Genomic DNA, 20,430 nt, shown 5'->3' on the forward strand with positions numbered 1-20,430 from the left:
GTCGTCACGGTGAATTACACGTGCTAAAGTGTAGGTTTAATAGGTCTAATAATTTATTAGGTGGTAAAGTTTAGATATAATATATTTATATTTTATTTATTCTCTTATACTATTATAATAGCTAATAATTTGTATAACAAACACAATAAAGAAATTGAACCATAAATACATATTTTTAAATAATATAAAATAATAATAATAAAAGTATTATATTATATTATATATATAATATAAGTAACAATTATTTTAATAAAGATAAATATAAGTAACAATCAAGTTAAAGTAAAATCATTTTTTACAAAAAATTGAAATGTGTTAGTTTGATTTAAAATATTTCTCAATAAATAATTTCATTTTTATCTTATAAAATAAAATACATATTTAGATGATATTTAGGTATACATATTACATGTGTTTTATTTATTTTAAAAAATTTAGATTACATCAATCCTATAAAACATAAAAGTAAGGAAGAAATATAATAATAATAATAATAATAATAATAATAATAATAATAATAATTGCTAAATTGTAGGTCTAATAGGTCTAATAATTTATTAGGTGCTAAAATGTAGATATAATATATTTATATTTCATTTATTCTTTATACTATTATAATAGTTAATAATTTGTATAACAAACACAATAGATAACTAATTAAGAAATTGAACCATAAATACATATTTTTAAATGATATAAAATAATAATAATAAAAGTATTATATATATAATATAAGTAATAATTATCTTAATAAAGATAAATATAAGTAATAAACATAAATCATTTGTTAATCCCGTTAAAGTAAAATCATTTTGTTACAAAATATTGAAATATGTTATTTTGATTTAAAATATTTTTGATTAGATAATTTCTTTTTTATCTTATAAAATAAAATACATATTTAAATGATATTTAGGTATAAATATTACATGTGTTTTATTTATTTTAAAAAATTTAGAGTACATCAATCCTATAAAACATACAAGTAAGGAAGAAATATAATAATAATAATAATAATAATAATAATAATAATAATAATTTTAATAATAAATTTATTAATAATTTTAATAAAAAATTTAATAAAAATAAATTTAAGTACGAATTAAAAAAATATTTGTTAATTGGTTTAAAATCAATCATTTTTTTAAAAATAATTGGAATCGGTAAGTTTGTTTAAAAAAATTTGTAAAGAGATAATTTTAATTTTTCTTATTTAAAATAATAAACACATTTAGATTATATTTACCCATAGATATTACAGGCGGTTTGTTTCATTTTACGGATTTTCTTTTAAAAAATTGAGAGTACGTGAATTTTATAAAATATAAAAAATAGGAAGAAATATAATAATAATAATCATAAAAAACTATTATATTTCAAAATTGGAAAACAAACTAATTAAATAAATTTAAAAGTACTGTCACAAAAAAATGTAAAATATTTTTTTTCAAAGTCATTATTAGAACCGAACAATTATGAAATATTATCACAAACACGGGATGCAAACTCCAATCGATTGTCTATTAAAAAATTTAGAATACATCAATCCTATAAAACATAAAAACGAGGAAGAAATATAATAATAATAATAATAATAATAATAACAATAATAATAAAAATATTACAATTTAAAATTGGAATACAAATCTAATAAAATATATTATAAACTATATGTATTTCATCTATTCTATTATTCCATTATAATACTTAATAATTTGTATAATATACACAATAGTTAATTAATTAAGAAATTAAACTATAATTACACATTCTTAATTTATATAAAGTAATACTAAAAATATTTTATATATAATACAAGTAACAACAATATAATAAAAATAAATTTAAATAAAAATTAATAAATTATTTATTAATTGGGTTAAAGTAGATAATTTTTTTTAAAAAAATGAAATGTAAAGGTTTCATTAAAATATTTTATAAAAAGATAATTTTAATTTTTATCATATAAAATAAGAAACAATTATATTTAGGTATAAATATTACACGCGTTTTGTTCAATTTGTAAAAAAGAAAGTTACGGATTGTCTTTTTAAAAAATTTATAGTACATGAATTTTATAAAACATCAAAATTAGGAAGAATTATTATAATAATCATAAAACTACTATAATTCAAATTGAAAAACAAACTAATAAAATTAATTTAAAAGTACTATCACAAAGATAAAGAAATGTAAAGATTTTTTCAAAATCATTACTAGAACAGAATAATTTTGAAATATTGATAAGATGCAAACACCAACGTTGCAATTTTTGATCAAACTCCATTAAGAAAAGACAATATATAAATAAAAGAAAAATAACTACGTAAACATATTATGTCAACTATAATTATATATTCTTAACTATATAAACCAATATCAAAAGTATTATATATATATATATAATTCAAGAAACAATATGATTTAAAATATTTGATAATAGAAAATTTTTATTTTTATTTTAGAAAATAAAGAACAAAATTAATTTATATTTAAGTATAAGTATTATATGTGTTTTGTTTTGTAACTGTCTTTTAAAAAATTTAGAGCACATGAATCTTATAAAAATCAAGAAAAATTACAGTTTATCTTTTAAAAAGTTTACAGCACATTAATCTTATAAAACATAAAAATTAGGAAGAAATGTAGTAATAATAATAATAAATTATTATAATTCAAAATTGAAATACCAATCTAATAAAATATATTTAAAAGTACGATGACAATTAGGCGTAAAGTATTTTTTTTCAAAATCAATTGGTAGAACCGAAAAATTATAAAAAAAATTTACGAATACCGCAAGATGCAAATCCAAAAAATTTTATGATTCTTGATCAAACTCCACAATATTAAGATATATATATATATATATATATGATTACGTAAAAATATTATATGATATGATTAAAATATACTATTTATAAATTTATAATGTGAAAAAAATCAAATAATGAAGGAAATAAAATAAATTATAATATATATATTATATTTAGGTTACCAATGTCAAATATAAAAATATAATATTTAGCAAAAATAATAATAATATAATAAATAAATATATAAGTACAAAAAGTACATATTTTTGGAAAATACATTATTCATGAAGAAAATAAAATTTATTTAGGAAATAAAATTATCTTATTAAAAATTAGGTAAATAAAGAAATATTAAAAAAAATATCTAAAAAAATAATAATCATCAGATGCACGGGTACAAAACTAGTAAGTATATAATGAGTTGAGTTCTATGGAGTCCACCTTTTTATCGGAGTCCTCGGAGTTGTAAAACGTGTTATTTTGCAAAACATGTTACACAAATAGCATAACTTCAACAATATCATGCAAATCTCATATATTTACGGTACAATATGTATGTTCTGCAATATGTTCTGCAACATGAACATTTATGTTCTGCAAACTAAACATGTTTTGTAGAATATATATTTTTGCAATGTTCTGCTTGTAAAATGTATGCAATCTACAAGATTTTTGATAGAATAGTGATGTTTGTCGAAAAATAATATGTTTTGCAATATTTTAAGCTATATTTTACTTGCAGAACATATATGGACTCCGAGGACTCCAATTAAAGGTGGACTCCATAGAACTTTACTCAGTATATAATATATATATTGGGCTGGGATTAAATGGTAACTCTTATGTTATGTAACTTAACTGTAGTTTTGACATGTGTCACCAAACCTCAAACTTGTTTCACGTATCACTTAAAGCAGTTTTAATCCAAAAATTGTGTGTTTTCTTTATTTTTTTATTCATTGTTTATCTTTTTTCTTTTTATCTATTCTTTCATTTATCCATTAATATTACATTTATAAATTAGAAATTGAATTTGCATAATATTTTTTACACATATTATATTAAAACATTACAAAATTAGGAAATATGCAAAAAAAAACTAGAGAACATATAAAATTTAAATTTGAGAACACATAAAATATAAATTAGGGAATATAAAAAATATAGAACACACAAAATATAAATTTACAGAACACATAAAAAATAAAACATATTATGTGTACTTTTTATGTGTTCTGTAAATATTCAAATTAGTGTACATAAAATATAAATATGAAATATAAAACACAAAGTACCTAATTTTATAAAGAAAACAGGAACAAAATATTGTGAAATATAAAATTTCGAAACACAAAAATTAAAATTAGTGAACACAACATATGTAACATAAGATTAAAATATACAAAACACTATATAAAATATACTGTATCAAAAAATTATAAAAAATAACAAAATAAAAAATTATTTTTCAAATGTATTGAACTGTACACTAGGGAAATAATTAGAATAGTTATACAACACCTAACATTGTCAAATATAATCATAATGTGTTATCTTAAATTTTTATTTTGTTGTGAATTTATTTCTTAACTATTTTCTATCAATATTTTTCTAGAAAATATGATTAGAAAAATTAGATTTAACGTAAAATAAATATATAAAACTCTAGAAAAAATATATATATATAACATGCAAATAAAATCGATTAAAGACCCCGAAATTATTATAGAACATAATATTATTTAAAAAATACAGAACTCTAAAAAAGTTACATTACACAAATTAAAAATATTGAACTTTAAACAAAAAGTTACATTACACAAGATAGTTACAAAATATAGAAAATTTTGGAGCAGAAATTTTTTTTAGTACAACAAAATAATAGACCATTAATAAAAGTATAAAAAAGAAAAGAATATTACATGAAAAACAAAAGAACACTAAAAAGTTAACGTAGGTAAAAAAACACTATAAAAAATATAAAAAAGAAAAGAATATTATATGAAAAATAAAAGAACACTCAAAAGTTAACGTGTAACTAAAAGTATGGAACTATGCATGAAAAGAAAAATACTAATGTATAAACGTAGTTACACGTGACAAACTTGTGTTTATACACGTAACCTATTATAAATAATTACTTAGTTACTGTACTAATTTAGTTACCCAATGTGACCCTATATATATATATTTATATATTAGCCTAAAATTGTTCTATATACGGATTGTCTTAAATATTATATAATTTTTGAATTTAATTTTAAGTGAATATGTTAAGCTCTGAAATTTATTTATTTGAAATTTCAATAATATGATTTGATAATAATTTAAAATATACATGTGTATAATTTAGTGATATTTTAATTTAAAAAAATTACACTAATTAAAATATATAGTTTTATTGATATTTATTGGTGTGTTTATGAAATATAATTATATTTTAATTAAAAGGTAAATTTAGCTCAAATCAATAATATACGAATTATCTTATACTCACCACATCCAATTGATTATATTCAGATTTATTTTAGTTTTAATTTATTTAATTTTAGCGTAGATCAATAATATATATTATTTTGTTTTAGCCTCAAGACCGTTATATCAACCAACTAATTATATTTAGTTTATATAAATTTTATTTTAACTCTGGGTTAATATTATTTGGTTTTAAACCGAATAAATAATATACTTTGTTTTAGCGCGATGACATTGTTTCGATCAACTTATTACGTTTAAAGTTTTAGTTTTATTTTAGGCCGGTTTAGTAAAAAAAAAATTAGTCTGATCAATAGTATTTATAAATTTATTTTAACATGAGGTATAAATCTTGGTTTTAGCCTCATGCCCGTTATATCAACCAAATTCAGCTAATTATATTTAGTTTTTTGTTTAATTTTATTTTAGCTCGGGGTACTTATTATTTTGTGTTAGATCGTGGATAATATATTTAATTTTGTTTTAGTCTGAAGACATTAAATGAGTTAAACGAATTTTATTTCAAATTTTTATTTTGTTTTAACTCGTTAATTATTTTGTTTTAGCCTATTGGCATTATATCCATCAAACGAATTTTCTTTCAAATTTTTATTAGTCTATATTATTTTGTTTTAATCCGAGACTTCAAATCCAATTAAATGTATGTACTTTATTTTTATTTTTTTAATTCAGATTTGAACAATTGTATAATTTTGTTTAGTCCGGCCAGGGTGAATATTATATATTATTTTGTTTGAACCAAGTCATTATGCATATTATAATTTTATTTGTATTTATATAATTCTACTGTAAATATTAATCTATTTATTATTGTTTTATTTTAAATATTAGTATATTTGTGGTGACTACCGACTATCAACCAAACTTTTATTATTTCGCCTTGCCAGGTGAATATTATATACACTAGTACAAAAATGACATTTAGCCACGGTCAAAATAGGTCTTTAGCGTCGGGTTTTCAGCGTGGTATATGCAAGGGACGCTAAAGGTATATTCTTTTTGCGTCGGGTAATTAGGCGACACTAAAAGTTTTTAGCGTCGGTTAGATGACCGACTCAAAATTGCCATTAACTGACGCTCTTGCTTGGACAATTGCGTCGGTCCAATAAAGTGCCGACGCTGGAAGTTGTAATTAAATGCGTCAGTTTATCAAAAAACCGACGCTGAAAGTTAATATTAAAGGCGTCGGTTGTTAAAATTGCCGACGCTATGTGTTTATGTTAAAGGCGTCGGTCGTTGAAAAAGCCGACGCTATATGTTTATGTTATAGGCGTCGGTTGTTCAATAAAACCGACGCCTAAAGTTTTGTAAAAAAATAAATATTCTTTTCGTTTTTATTGATATCCTGAACCTGCTTTTTATAAATACCAGGATTCCCACAAATATAACTGAATAATCAAATTAACTAGGAATCAAATTGAAATTAAAGTAGGATTCAAGCTATCTTTTCATACATACATTGAACAAAAAGTACGATACATTGAATTTTAAATACAATCAAAATATTTTTGATAAAGTAATAAATGACAATGTGTTCCCAAAAAATATTAATGTTCGTTTAGCATCATCGAATTAGCAATATCGACGTTGAAAAATCCAGCATATCATCATTTAACTTGGGAGGTCCAACACTCAAGAATCTCAGTAAAGTCCAGCACCTACATAATATAGTCACACATATAAAATATTAGTTAGTAATATTTTGGTACATAATTAGCAACATATATAAGATTGTATGTCTCATTTTTCTAGATTTGTCTAAAGTTATTATCGTACCTGATTATAGACATTCGATAATAAATTTTTTTGCCCAAAGCTCTCGAATCTCATTGATTTCCTTCTTAGTATATCTTCTTGAACCAAGACCCTTTCAAATGGAAATGATAAAATATTTAGACAAATCTTGAGTTTAGATGTTTGTAAAACAATATCAAATATTTTTTGTCTTACCACTTTCCAGTTCGTGTTAAGATCTTTTTGACAAAGCATGACTATGTCATGCATGTACTTCATAACAAAAAAACCACACTCTGTGCCTCCTTCTTGTTGAGGACACTATACATAAAACACTAAATTTGATTATATATAAATAAATATAACAACAACAAAATTAAAATATGAATTAAACAAGTTATAAACTTGTTATTAAAATTACCTTTACTAGAACTCATACTTGACGATCAATCCATAACCCTTCATCATGATCATTACGAACATAATTTGTATCTACATTATCTTCTCTAACTGCGGTAGGTAGACCAATTGAGAAAGGGGGATTCTCATCAAATTGATCATACTCGTCCTCGTCTTCCACATTATCAATTCCAAGAATGTGTCGCTTACTTTCAAGAATAATTGACCATCTAGAATCAGCGGGGTCTTTAATGTAGAACACTTGTTTAACTTGTGTAGCGAATATAAACGGGTCATCTTCATGTCCAAATCGATTAAAATCTACCAAAGAGAAGCCCGACTCATCTACCCGAACGCCACGCTTGATATCGAACCATTTACATCGAAAGAGAGCAACTTTAAAATCCTTATAGTCAAGCTCCCAAATTTCTTCAATCACGCCATAGTATGACTTCTTTATATCTCGTGATGTGATAGAATTTCCCCTATCAAATTCAGTCGAAGAAGCTTCTACAGACACTCCACTATTCTGCATAATACTCTTGTTGTCTTGACACTGTGTATAGAAAGTGTACCCATTAACATCAAATCCTTGGTAAGATCTCACTGGCATGTCAGGCCCATACGCTAACCATTTTAGCGTACTAGAAACGGTGGTATGACTTTCTGAATATTGAGATATTACTCGATCTTTAAACCATTTAACAAAAGATCGATTGTGTTCATTTGTAACCCACTTGCCACTCTTAGAAGGATGCATTTGTCGAATCTTAACTATGTGTTGTTGTAAGAAAGGGTGGACTTCTGTCATGTGTTGCAATACAAAAAGATGGGCTCTATCAAGCATTTCACCACTCGGACATATCATTTTATGTCCCAATGTACCCTGACCTTCAAGTCTTCCTTCATGCCGAGATCTTGGAATTCCGACTGGATCGGTAGATGTTAAATAATCAGTACAAAATTTAATAGTCTCTTCAACTGAATACCCCTCAACTATGCTACCTTCAGGAAGATGTCGATTTATCACGTATGCTTTTAAGATACACAAGAATCTCTCGAAAGGATACATTTGCCGCAAATATAACGGACCACAAATTTTAATCTCTCTCACAAGATGAACCACTAAATGCACCATTATGTCAAAAAAAGAGTGTAGAAAAGACATTTCAAACTCACAAAGTGTAACAATTATATCAGCTTGCAAAGTATCCAATGTCATGGGATCAATCACCTTACTACATATAGCATTGAAGAAGAAACACAGTTTCGTGATAACCAATCGCACATGCTTCGGTAATATGCCTCGAATTGCAACCAGTAATAGATGTTGCATTAACACGTGACAATCATGTGACTTCATTCCTACCAACTTCAAATCTTTCATTCAGACAATGTTTTTTGGGTTTGAGGAATATCCTGATGGAACTTTCACACTAGATAAACACTCATAAAAGCTGATTTTTTTTCTAGACAGAGTATAACAAGCCGGAGGTAGATATGCACGCTTTCTTGATTGTTGTGGTGCTAATTTTACTCATATACCCATCTCTTGCATGTCTAATCTGGCTTTTATTCCATCATTTGACTTACCGGGTATATTCAACAATGTCCCGACAAGGCTTTCACAGACATTTTTTTCAATATGCATGAAATCCAGACAGTGTCTAACTTGCAAGTGTTCCCAGTATGAAAGATCCCAAAATATAGATTTCTTCTTCCAAATACTATTTGGAGTTGGCTTTTTATACAACTTTCTAAGTACAACACCAATATCTTTAACACGTTCCAAAACCTCACTCCCCGTTAATGGTAAACGAGCCACTCGAGTCTCGACAGTCCCGTCAAAAGACTTTTTCCTCTTACGATACGGGTGATTAAGGGGAAGAAATGTACGATGACCCATATAAACATTCTTTTTACAATTGTTTAAATGAAGTTCAATTGTAGCATCTTCACAAATCGGACACGCTTTAGCTCCTTTGATAGTGTATCCTGAAAGGTTTCCATAACCTGAAAAATCACTTATGGTGCAAAAAATCATGGCACATAAAGTGAAATCTGTTTGGCTGAATGCATCATATACCCTCTCACCTTCATCCCACAATAACTTCAGATCTTCAATAAGTGGCTGAAGATAAATATCGATATTATTTCCGGGTTCTTTAGGACCGGGGATTAGCAATGTCAACATGATGTACTTGCGCTTCATACATAACCAAGGAGACAAGTTATAAATTGTCAGGAGAACCGGCCAAGTGCTATGTTGAGAGCTTAAAGTGCGATACGGATTCATGCCATCTGCACAAAGCCCAAGTCGTAAATTTCTAACTTCTCTGCCAAATTCCGGGAACTTTCCATCAATGGTTCTCCACTGTGGAGAGTCACCAGGGTGTCTGAGCATCCCATCTGATTTTCTTCCTTCCTTATGCCACCTCATAAGCTTTGGGTCAGTGACATTTGTAAAAAGGTGTTTGAATCGCTCCACTACGGGTAAATATCGCAGCACCTTCGCAGGAGGCCTTTTTTTTATCAACACTCGAAGAATAATTTCCCTCCCACTTGTACCTAGATGCTCCGCACTTTGGACAAGTTTGTAGATGTTCATACTCATGGCGAAATAACACACAATCATTTGGACAAGCATGAATCTTCTTTACATTCATACCCATGGGACACAATATCTTCTTCGCCTCATAGGTGGAAATGGGAAGCTCGTTATTCGGAGGGAGTATGTCAGCGAGAAGTTTTAGCATTTCTGTGAAACTCTTGTCACTGCACCCATTATTCACTTTAATCTTGCACAATTTCAAGGTTGTTGATAACCTAGTAAACTGATCATTGCACCCTGGATACAAGAGTTTTTTGGAACCATCAACCAAGCTCTCAAGAATTTTTGGTTGGTGCTTTAGAAAATCTTCAAGATCTTCGATCATCTCCTCGACCCTATCATTTTCCACGTCATCTTCTTTATTTTCAGGCTTACCATCTCCAAAACTTTCATCATTCCTTGTATATGTCTCCTTTGTTCTAGAGTGTATTCCCTCTCCATGCCAAATCCACCTAGTATAATCATCCATGAAACCCCGTCGGAATAAATGGTCACGCACTGTGTCAACAAAGGAAACTTTTTTAAATTATAACAATCGTAACAATGACACATGATCATGTCCCCTTTTGCATGTTTCTCCGCACATTCATTGAAGTGTTTGACGCCACTAATATACTCATGGGTCGCCCGTAATATTTTGTACATCCATGTACGACGATCCATTTTTTAATTCTATACAATAAATGATAGACAAGTCAGTAAATACAAATTACAAAAATAAGGAACTAAAAACTACAAATCAAAGAAATAAACATATATATTACCAAAGACATATTGTAACTCAAAAAATATATTTGGTATATTTTTAGTAATATTAACCTAAAAATAAACATTAAATTTAACTAACAATAAGTAGTTTACTAATATTTATCTCAAATTCCACCTAAAATGAACAATGCCAATCCATTTATCTACATATTTGTTAAGAATACACTTTACTTTTTTTTCTTGTTTTCCTATTTACACATGAACTAGGACTAAATAATATATTAATCATCATCTAACTATTTACGCATTAATTTTTATCCACTCTACACTATTTTTCAACTTGCAGAATATTAATTCTCTACTTAAATAAATATGCAAAACAGAGGAGGTAGAAATCCATGCTGCCAGGTTGCGTCAAACTTATAGTACATCTTCAAAAAAAGAACAAAATTATATAACTACATAATGTAAGGGCGCTAAGTTCAGGTGATTAATAAAAGGGGAAGTAACATTATAACTAACATAGTAATCACTGCTTATTTTATTTGTTAATAATAATAATATGTTCTGTTCTTCCAATGAATTTGATTTTGAAATTTTAAGAAATTTTAAAGTTTGTTAAAGTTTGAGGTTATAAGAAATTTCCTTGATCGGAATTCCAGTTGGAATAGTGCTTGGTTATGTTCTCGCTCAAACAATTGTACTAATGATAATTTTTTACAAGACCGACTGGGAGAAACAGGTAATGTGATTGTCCTTTATTATCCTATAATGTTTCCAGGTGTTGACTGTTAAGTATGCACTAACAACTTTGATATATCGGCAGGTATCGCTTGCTAAACAACGGATAAGCAAGTGGTCTGTAGAATCTGACCAGCAAGCTGAATATGAGCAAACTGCATAAAACTCCAGCTTATAATTATGCATGTACTTTGTCACGCTCAACAGCCTATAAAAACTTGACATTCCTTTAACTTTACTTACTATTCACTTCATTTTTCTAGGCTCTTATGGTTGCCCTGGTGGCCTCTGTGGCCATTGCAGTATAAATATAACCACTTTCATATTGTGAAAATTGTTGCATGAAAATTATACCGGGAAGCATATAGTTAGTCAAAGTTTGGGTAAAATTGAAAATTTTATACCGGGAAGCATATAGTTAGTCAAAGTTTGGGTAAAATTTAAAATTTTAAAACATTACTCGCTGCACATTGTAGAGTCCCGGGAAGCAAATAGTTTGTTAAAGTTTGAGGTTATAAGAAATTTTAAAATGTAAATTTGCCTGGAGTTTGCAGCTACAATGGAGCCTGCTGCTACAATAAACAATATTTATTTGCTGCACGCTGGCTTCTTAGTTGTAAAAGTTAATAAGTATATAATAAATAATATATCAAGTTGCAGTTTAAAACAAGGATTCCAAATGAAATGCATTTGAAACCAGGATTCCAAATGACCCAGGCTAAAGAAGTTCAAAAATAAAAAGGTGGCTTTTTGTTATGCATCAACATCACTCTTAGCTACAAGTTTCAATATCCCAAAGCTGATTGAAGATAAAAATTATAAAGTTTGTCTTGTTCTTAGTATTCATACTTAACTACTGAGATGAAGAAGAATTTAAAATTTTATATATATTTCCGGTTAAGAGAGCAACTGATTCTAAATAACAGAGCAACTCATTTTACTACCAGAAATAAAGCAGTATTAATCATGATCAACACAAAAAGTCACAAGTAATGTTAACACATATCACAAAAAGTAAAAGGAAGATATAATCAATTTAGGCCACACTTGCACTTTAAATTTTATAAACCAACAAATTTATGTATTAAATTAATATCCTTGGTGAACCAAGATTAGCAAACACAGTAAATTTAATCTAATTATGTTATACAAATGCATGGCAATATATTTAGAGAAAATAAGCTGAACTAAAATAATAACAAATCTCAAAATTTATATTGTTAATGAAAATAAATAAATTAAAAAATGAAAATAAAAAATGAGAGGGAGAGAAGAAGGAGAGACAGACCGGGAGAGAGGGAGGAGACTACCGATTACAGTGAAGCAGGGCTAACACAGGAGAAGATACGAATCCAATTAGGTAAATAGGCTGTGAAAATGAACAAAAAAGTAATATGAGCGTGTATATACGTATATATAGGGGAGTGCCAGAGAGGGAGAGTGCGAGAGAGAGGGAGAGTGCGGGAGAGAGAGACCTGAGAAGGAGTGCGGAAGTTTCAAGCTCTTCAATCGGGAACTATCACAGAGAACTGGGGCACGTAAAGATGGGTATCTATCGGAGTAGTGAATACCTGAGTAGAGAACTGGGGCACGTAAAGATGGGTATCTATAGTGGAGCGGAGTGGAGTACTTCTCTTAGTTTGAAATTGAACAGACACAGGACATCCTCACTATTTCACCCTCTTTTTTCCATTTTCATAATTTTTAAAACTTATTTTACTCTTCTTTTAATTATGTTTTTTGTTTGATTATTTTGAGATTAATCATTATTTTTTTCTTCATAAAATTTTTCTAAGTTTGAGTTACATAAAATTCCGTAAATTAAGAAAGTCAATGTTTATATAAAAGTAATACTTGTATCAATTTTAATTGTATTAAATACCCAATCAAAAAAAATTGTATTAAAAAAATATATTTTGTGAAACAAAGTTGATATTAAAAATATAAATATTATAAATTGAAGATGTGTGACATGGAATAGATTTTGAAAAATAAAACTAGAGATTAGTGTTTGAAAATTAATTGAAAAGTTGAAGTAGCCAACTAATTTGAAACAATTTTTTTTTCATAAAAGTGGACATTTATTTTTGAAACGGAGTAAAAAAAATTCAATATTGTGTGAATATCAACAACATAGAAATATTATTACTTTTATTTTATTTAACATTTTGATATAAAAAAACAAAAAAAATATTATTTTTGGAAGTCTTTTAACTTTAGCAAATATATTATCACTCAAATTAAAAAAGATTGTGAGATACATATGATAAATAGATAAATATGTGATTAAAAAATAATTATACAAAAATAAAAAATTTAAAAGAACACCTTCAGTGTCGTGACAGCCCTGGTCCAATTAATTTTTTACTCTAATACTTTTAGCGTCGGTTAAATTAAAGCCCGTAGCATAAAGCAGAAATTTATAGCGTCGACCAACTAGAAGCCCGTAGCACAAATCATACTTTTTAGCATCGGTTGTAAACGGCGACGCCATAAATACTTTTAAGCGACGGTTACTTACAGAACCGACGCTATTAACACTTTTAGCGTCGGTTAAATTAATAACCGACACCAAATGTCGTGCACATATACCTATTTGCGTCGGTCAATCTTGCAACCGACGCAGGAAATATCTTTAGTAGGCGTCGGTTCTTTAAAGAACCGACGCTAAAACTACGTTGCAGAAAGTACTTTTTGTACTAGTGATAGTATTTTGTTTGAACCAAGTTCATTAGATATATTATAATTCTATTTATATTTATATAACTCTACTGTAAATATTAATCTATTAATTATTATTTCATTTTAAATATTACTATAATTACGGTGACCAGACCGACTAACAACCAAACTTTTATTATTTCGTCTTTAATATAATAGTGTGTGTGTGTGTGTGTGTGTGTGTGTATAGGGAGATGGTCAAATAGAAACCAACCTTATTCTAAAAACTAGAAACCAATGACAACCACTAATTTTATAGCTTGAATTAAATCTCCACCACACAAGTTTTATCCAACCTCTTCTCTCTCCTCCCTCCAATTCCAACCGTAACTCCCTCTGTACATCTATACGTAAATACTTTTATATCTGTTTTTAATTTAATATTTTACATTAATTGACAATCTTTTTTTAAAATCCGACTTCACTATATTTTTCTGCATCTCCCGACGATCAATTTACATACCATACTTGTTATATCCTGACGATAAATCACTATTTATACTTAACAGAATCACTAAACCGAAATTACTATAATTTCAAAATTTTCTTAATTTTAGTGATTCTCGTAAGCATAATTAGTGATTTATCGCATTTCTCCTGTACCACACCTTCCTCCCGGTGTCCCATCTTTCTCCCCCGTCATACACCATTAATCTTCTACTATACGTTTTTATCTTTTACACACAAACTACCAGTTTAGAGAATAACATGTGTAATATAGTAATTTTTTATCTTTTCCACTGTCCTCCTTTTTCACTTGTTCATTTTTTGTTTCTTGTTTGGTTCTTACTCTTGAAATTGATCTTGACTTTCTTGTATTTCAATTTCTTCAAATTCCATTTTCTCTTCAACATTCTTGAATAGTGTGTTTTGTCTGTTTACAAAATTTAATAATTAAAGATCTAGAAATTAATATCTAAAATATTGGAACTTAATCTAATAGATGTTAATTTTTTAGGGTTCACTAATTCCTTACATAGGTTTTAAAAATATTTAGCTCTTTCTAATAATAAGAAATTAGTTGATAAACATTTCATCTATTAATTGATAAGCATTCCATCTATTAGTTGATAATTAGTTGATAAACATTCCATCTATTAGTTGATAAACATTCCATCTATTATGTGCTTCATTTGTTACTAACTTTTCTATATTTTCCTTAGAGATTATTCCTTGATCACGATCATCTTCACTATCATCACAAAGCATCTCAACATTGTCAAATTTGAGGCTTTGATGGAAACCTTCATCTTGAAGTCCTTCAATCTTCTTATCATCAAACACAACATGTACAGATTCCATAACAATGTTGGTTCTGAGATTATAGACTCTGTATGCTTTTCCAACTGCATACCCAACGAAAATACCTTCATCTGTTTTGTCATCAAACTTTCCATATTGCTCAGTTTGATTCTTTAGTATATAGCATTTGTAGCCAAAGACATGAAGAAATTAGTTGATAAACATTCAACGCTTGAAGGTGTGCAGTATAGGTCTGTGTATTCGTTTGCATTATGGTCTGTTTTTTTCTACGATTTCTGGGGCGTTTTATTGGTTTCCAGATTTGTGTTGGAGACGCATCATATGTGCAGAAAGGTGGTTCAGGTTTTTAGTTCTCGGGAATTATTTTTTTACTCTGTTTTTTGCTAGTTCTCTTTTGGGAATTTGCAGCTAGCTGGATCTGGTTTTGACTCTTGGATTTAGTCGAGTTCTCATGGAGCTTCTTCAGGTGCTTTTGTTTTAGAAATCTCAAGCTAGTGTGAAAGTCTGGTTGGCTGAATTTTTTTTGGAAGTGATGAAGTTTTTTCTCTTGACAAAGGTAGTGAAGTTGCTGGATGCTTTGGAGTTCTGATGGGTTGGGATTTTTTTGGGTCTTTTGGCTGTTGCTGCATTTTGTTAAAATTGCAGACTAGTGCTTTGGATCTTATTTCTGTTTGGGCCGTTGTTTTTGTATTTGGGCTGGTCTTTCCGCTTTTTGGTCTCTTCGAAACTGGCTGGTGGTGTGAGAATTCTTTCAGTTGGGCTGTTTTCCTAAGCCTGTAGTTTGGTTTGGTTGTTTTTTTGTTTGGACCTCCAAGCGTACTTAATTTGGGATTGTTGGTCGTGAGTTTTGGTTGTTTTTTTCCTTTTCTTTTATTTTGATCCTTTTCTTTTTTCTTTTGGAGATTTGTTCCTTAGAAATTTTAGAAATTAGAGAAGGATCCCCCTTTTTTTGTACATTCTCATCTTTTTAGTTTAATATACGAGGTTTGACCTCATTTATCCAAAAAAAAAGATACATCGACACGATCTTGACAAAAATAAAAGTTTTGGGACACGATATCGATAAATGAATAATTGAAAATAATATAAAAAATATTAATGTTGATACAAATTTTGACATTAAGACATAATACTGTTGTACATGTCGTAGTTGGAGGTAGTAGTGACTGTATAGTTTGTGATGTTTTTATTATTTGTTTATCTGTTAAAAAAATGTTACTATTTTAATATGGGATTATTTAATATGTGATATTTTATTTGTGTTATTTTGCAGGTTTTGACAATGCGAAAAAGTCAAAGAAAATAGATGTATTATTATGGGTGAAGGCGAAAAATACCCATTTTTTTGGTAAAATTCATCAAAATACCCATTTTTAAACACATGGCTGAAAATACCGTTTCACTTACGTATTTCTTAACTGGGTAATGATAATACACAATTCTAAATTGGATATGTTAGAAACTTAAAAAAGATACGTATTTCGGTTTGGGTATTCCTTTTGAGACACCCAAATATCAAATGTGTATCATAAAAAAATATTTTTTAATTTTTTTATACCCATTTGACAAATGCGTATTGAGTATAAAATATGATATCCAGTTGACAAATGCGCACCCTAGTTAGTAAAATCAACCAACCCCCGCCAGAATTGGTATTTTACTTAATTTTCACCAAAAAATTGTTATTTTTAACATTTTTTTCTATTGTTATAACTGTAAAAAAAAGAATTGGCAAACATAACGGTAATTTTAAAGAAAGTTAATGATATGAAAAAATGTAACAAATATGTGCATAAGAAACTTATGCATAAACCTACTAAGAAGATCTGCAATATTTGTGGAACGATGTTCTCTACAACTGTTGATTGTGCTGCTCACAAGGCTGCTAAACATGGCTGCTAGTAAAAGAGAACAGAATGCATGCATGAGTTATGTATAATACTCACAGATACTACTAGTATTATTAACATTCTCTGGTTGTGATTTTATATTAGATATTGAGATGCTGATGATCTCAATATTAACTACACTGTTATCAAGTTTTTGTAATATTGGCCCATTTTCGATTTTATATTATTGCGTGTGTGCTTAGGTTTTATTCCTTCGATTTGCATGTGTACTTTAGACCTTTTATTTTGAGCTTATTTTTTGAGTTCCTTTCATTTTTTAATCATTTTTTATCCTGCTTATACAACTTTTTTCTTATATATACGGCTTCTTTTTTGGAGTTGTACAAATTTTAAATCTCAACTAATTTTTACACTCATTTTACAATCTCGTGCACATTTATTTACAGTATAGGAATAAACGTATATGTTAATTAATGATTAAATAGTCTATTGATATAAAATAGTGTGAAAAAGAAAAGAATAGCTCAATGAGGAAGAAAAGTCTCTTTCAGATAACAATATTCAACCTGACCCTAATGAGGTCTCAGTACAGCCTTTTATGATAAGGCAATGATAAGCCACATAACAAAACAGAATGACAGCTCAGCTGCTACACATAATACTAGAATGATACTAACAGTCCCCTCACACATAGTGACACTCACAGTAAAAAGATTTTATTACTCTACACAGTAACAACTAAATAGAATAAATATTATTAGAAAGGCATATAAAAATATAAGTAAAATCCAAGGCTTTTGAATATCCTTGTTCACCCCCCCTAAGCTGGTGAGACTGAGTAGAATGGTTGGAAGGAAAGGATCTCATCCCAGTTTGTGACAGTGTTGACTAGGAAGCTTCACAGGTAAAATCTTAGTAAGAACATCGGCCACTTGCTCAATTGAGGGAGTGAAAACAGGGATGATTGTGCCAGCTTGAACACGTTCTCTAACATAATGACAATCAAGTTCTACATGTTTAGTTTTTCATTTAAAACTAGGTCTACAGCAATGGCAAGAGCAGCCTTATTGTCACATCTGAGAACAGTGGAAGGTAGATTATGAATACCCAAATCCTTCAAAAAAAGCTGTAACCAAGTTATTTCACAAGTAGTAAGAGCCATGGCCCTATATTTAGCCTCTGTTTAGGACTTAGAGACCACAAGTTGATTTTTTGATTTCCAAGAAATAGAAGAAGATCTGAGAAATATTCAAAAACCTGTTGTAGACCTGCGAGTTATAGGGGAAGAGGCCCAGTCACTATCACCGTATGCTGTCAGTTGTGCAGCAGAATTGGAAGCAAGTAAAATCCCTTTAGATGTAGTGCCAAGGATATATCTAAGTAATCTTTTAGCAGGCTAGGAATGAACAACAGTTGGTGTTTGCATAAACTGTGACAACAGTTGAACTGTAAAGGCTATATCAGGCCTTGTGATGGTCAAATAAATAAGTTTTCCAATTAACCTTTTATACACATTAGGATCAGACAAAATTTCACCTACATCAGTACTGAGTTTGACATGTAAATCCATGGGAATAAGAACTGGTTTTGGTGCAGACAGTCCATATTCTTCGATAATGTCATTTATGTATTTCTTTTGACACGTAAAGATACCAGAAGCATCTCTGTGAACTTCCAGTCCAGTGAAATATGTTAAGGGAACCAAATCTTTCATATGGAAAGAATCAAAGAGAAACTGTTTGTGGGAAGAGATGGAATCAGGGCAATTACCAGAGATCAATAAATCATCAACATAATCCAGAACTAAGGTAATGAAAGAAGTGGTTTGATGTATAAATAAATTCTAGTCAGTTTTGGATTGAATATAGTTCATTTTGATAAGAGTAGAGGACAACTTTCAAACCAATTTCTTGAGGCATGTTTGAGGCCATATAAAGATTTTTTTTTAGTTTACCAACTAAAAGAGGTGTAGAAGAAGAACTTACAACAGAGGTTGTAGCGGTGATTCTACAACCTAAGTGTGTGTATCATGCCGGTAACTTCATTTTAACATCCTCAAAAAGGTCCTCATGCAAAAACTCATTGGACACATCCATCGGGCAAGCGATCCAATTCTCTATGGCAGCAACTGCTAAGAGTGTCCTGACAGTTGTCAACTTAGCAACAGGGGAAAAGGTTTATGAGAAGTCAATGCCATATTTTTTATGACAACCAAGAATGATTAATCATGCTTTGTGTTTATCAACAGATCCATCTAATAAGAAAGAACTTGGTTTGATATATCCATTTTGACCCAATGGCATGACATCAAGGTGACAAAGTTGTAACCTCCCATATATCGTGTTGTGCAAGATATGCCTGTATTATAACAAGACTAAGTCAAATTGACAGCCCTAAGAATTAGTTGTATGATAATCTAAATTTGTATTTTGTATTGTATTACTTGAGTCTGTTGTTGAGTGGCATTTATGACACTTTATTACGCTCTATAAAACTTTGAATTGGTGTATTTGTACTCAAGTTATTGGTGTTTTAATGTATTTTCTAGTATTTTTGCATTTTCAGGCATTCTCCAGGTAATCAGGTGAATTAACATTGTTTTGGTGCTAATTTGGTGTTAGGAAGGTGTTGGAATAAAAGCTCGCGAAGACCAGCTCATTGCAGCAAGAAAAAGAAGAAAGATGATTTTTAGAAGAAGCCCAGTGCGCCTGCGCGCTTGATTTTTGGAAGAAGCCCAGCGCGCCCGCGCTAATCAAGCGCGCGGACGCGCTCTAACTACAGAGAGCCAACGCGCCCGCGCTGATCAAGCGCGCGGCCGCGCCAGGTCGGGTTTCAAGAATCCTGTTTTGAATAGAAGATTGATTTTTGGACTTCTCTGCTGATCAGGGTTGCTATATAATCATAACTCTAAGTCGTTTTTCAGAACTTATCAGAAGGAGACATAACAAAGCTTAAGGAGAAGACGGCAAGAAACCTATAGCACAATTCAACAAAGGCGAAGACGATCTAGTTTATTCTTGTGAATCTTTGTTTTGAGTTGTAATCTTGGATGCTCGTTTCTTGTTTTGTTGAACCTATACTCTTGCGTTAA

At 29.1% G+C, this 20,430-nt stretch overlaps 1 protein-coding gene across 1 annotated transcript in view; it reads right to left on the minus strand.

Annotated features, from left to right (window-relative positions):
• Positions 1-10,672: 10,672 nt before the first annotated feature.
• LOC141664601 (uncharacterized) overlaps positions 10,673-20,430 on the minus strand; it is a 121,576-nt gene continuing 111,818 nt past the window's right edge. Inside the window, exons 6-7 of the mRNA XM_074470559.1 lie at positions 10,821-10,875; positions 10,673-10,728 (exon numbers count right to left, since the gene is read on the minus strand). Coding sequence (XP_074326660.1) covers positions 10,673-10,728; positions 10,821-10,875 — 111 coding nt within the window. The remainder of the gene's footprint in view (positions 10,729-10,820; positions 10,876-20,430) is intronic.

This window comes from Apium graveolens, chromosome 6 (genome assembly GCF_009905375.1).
Source record: "Apium graveolens cultivar Ventura chromosome 6, ASM990537v1, whole genome shotgun sequence".
NCBI classification, from domain to species: Eukaryota; Viridiplantae; Streptophyta; class Magnoliopsida; order Apiales; family Apiaceae; genus Apium; species Apium graveolens.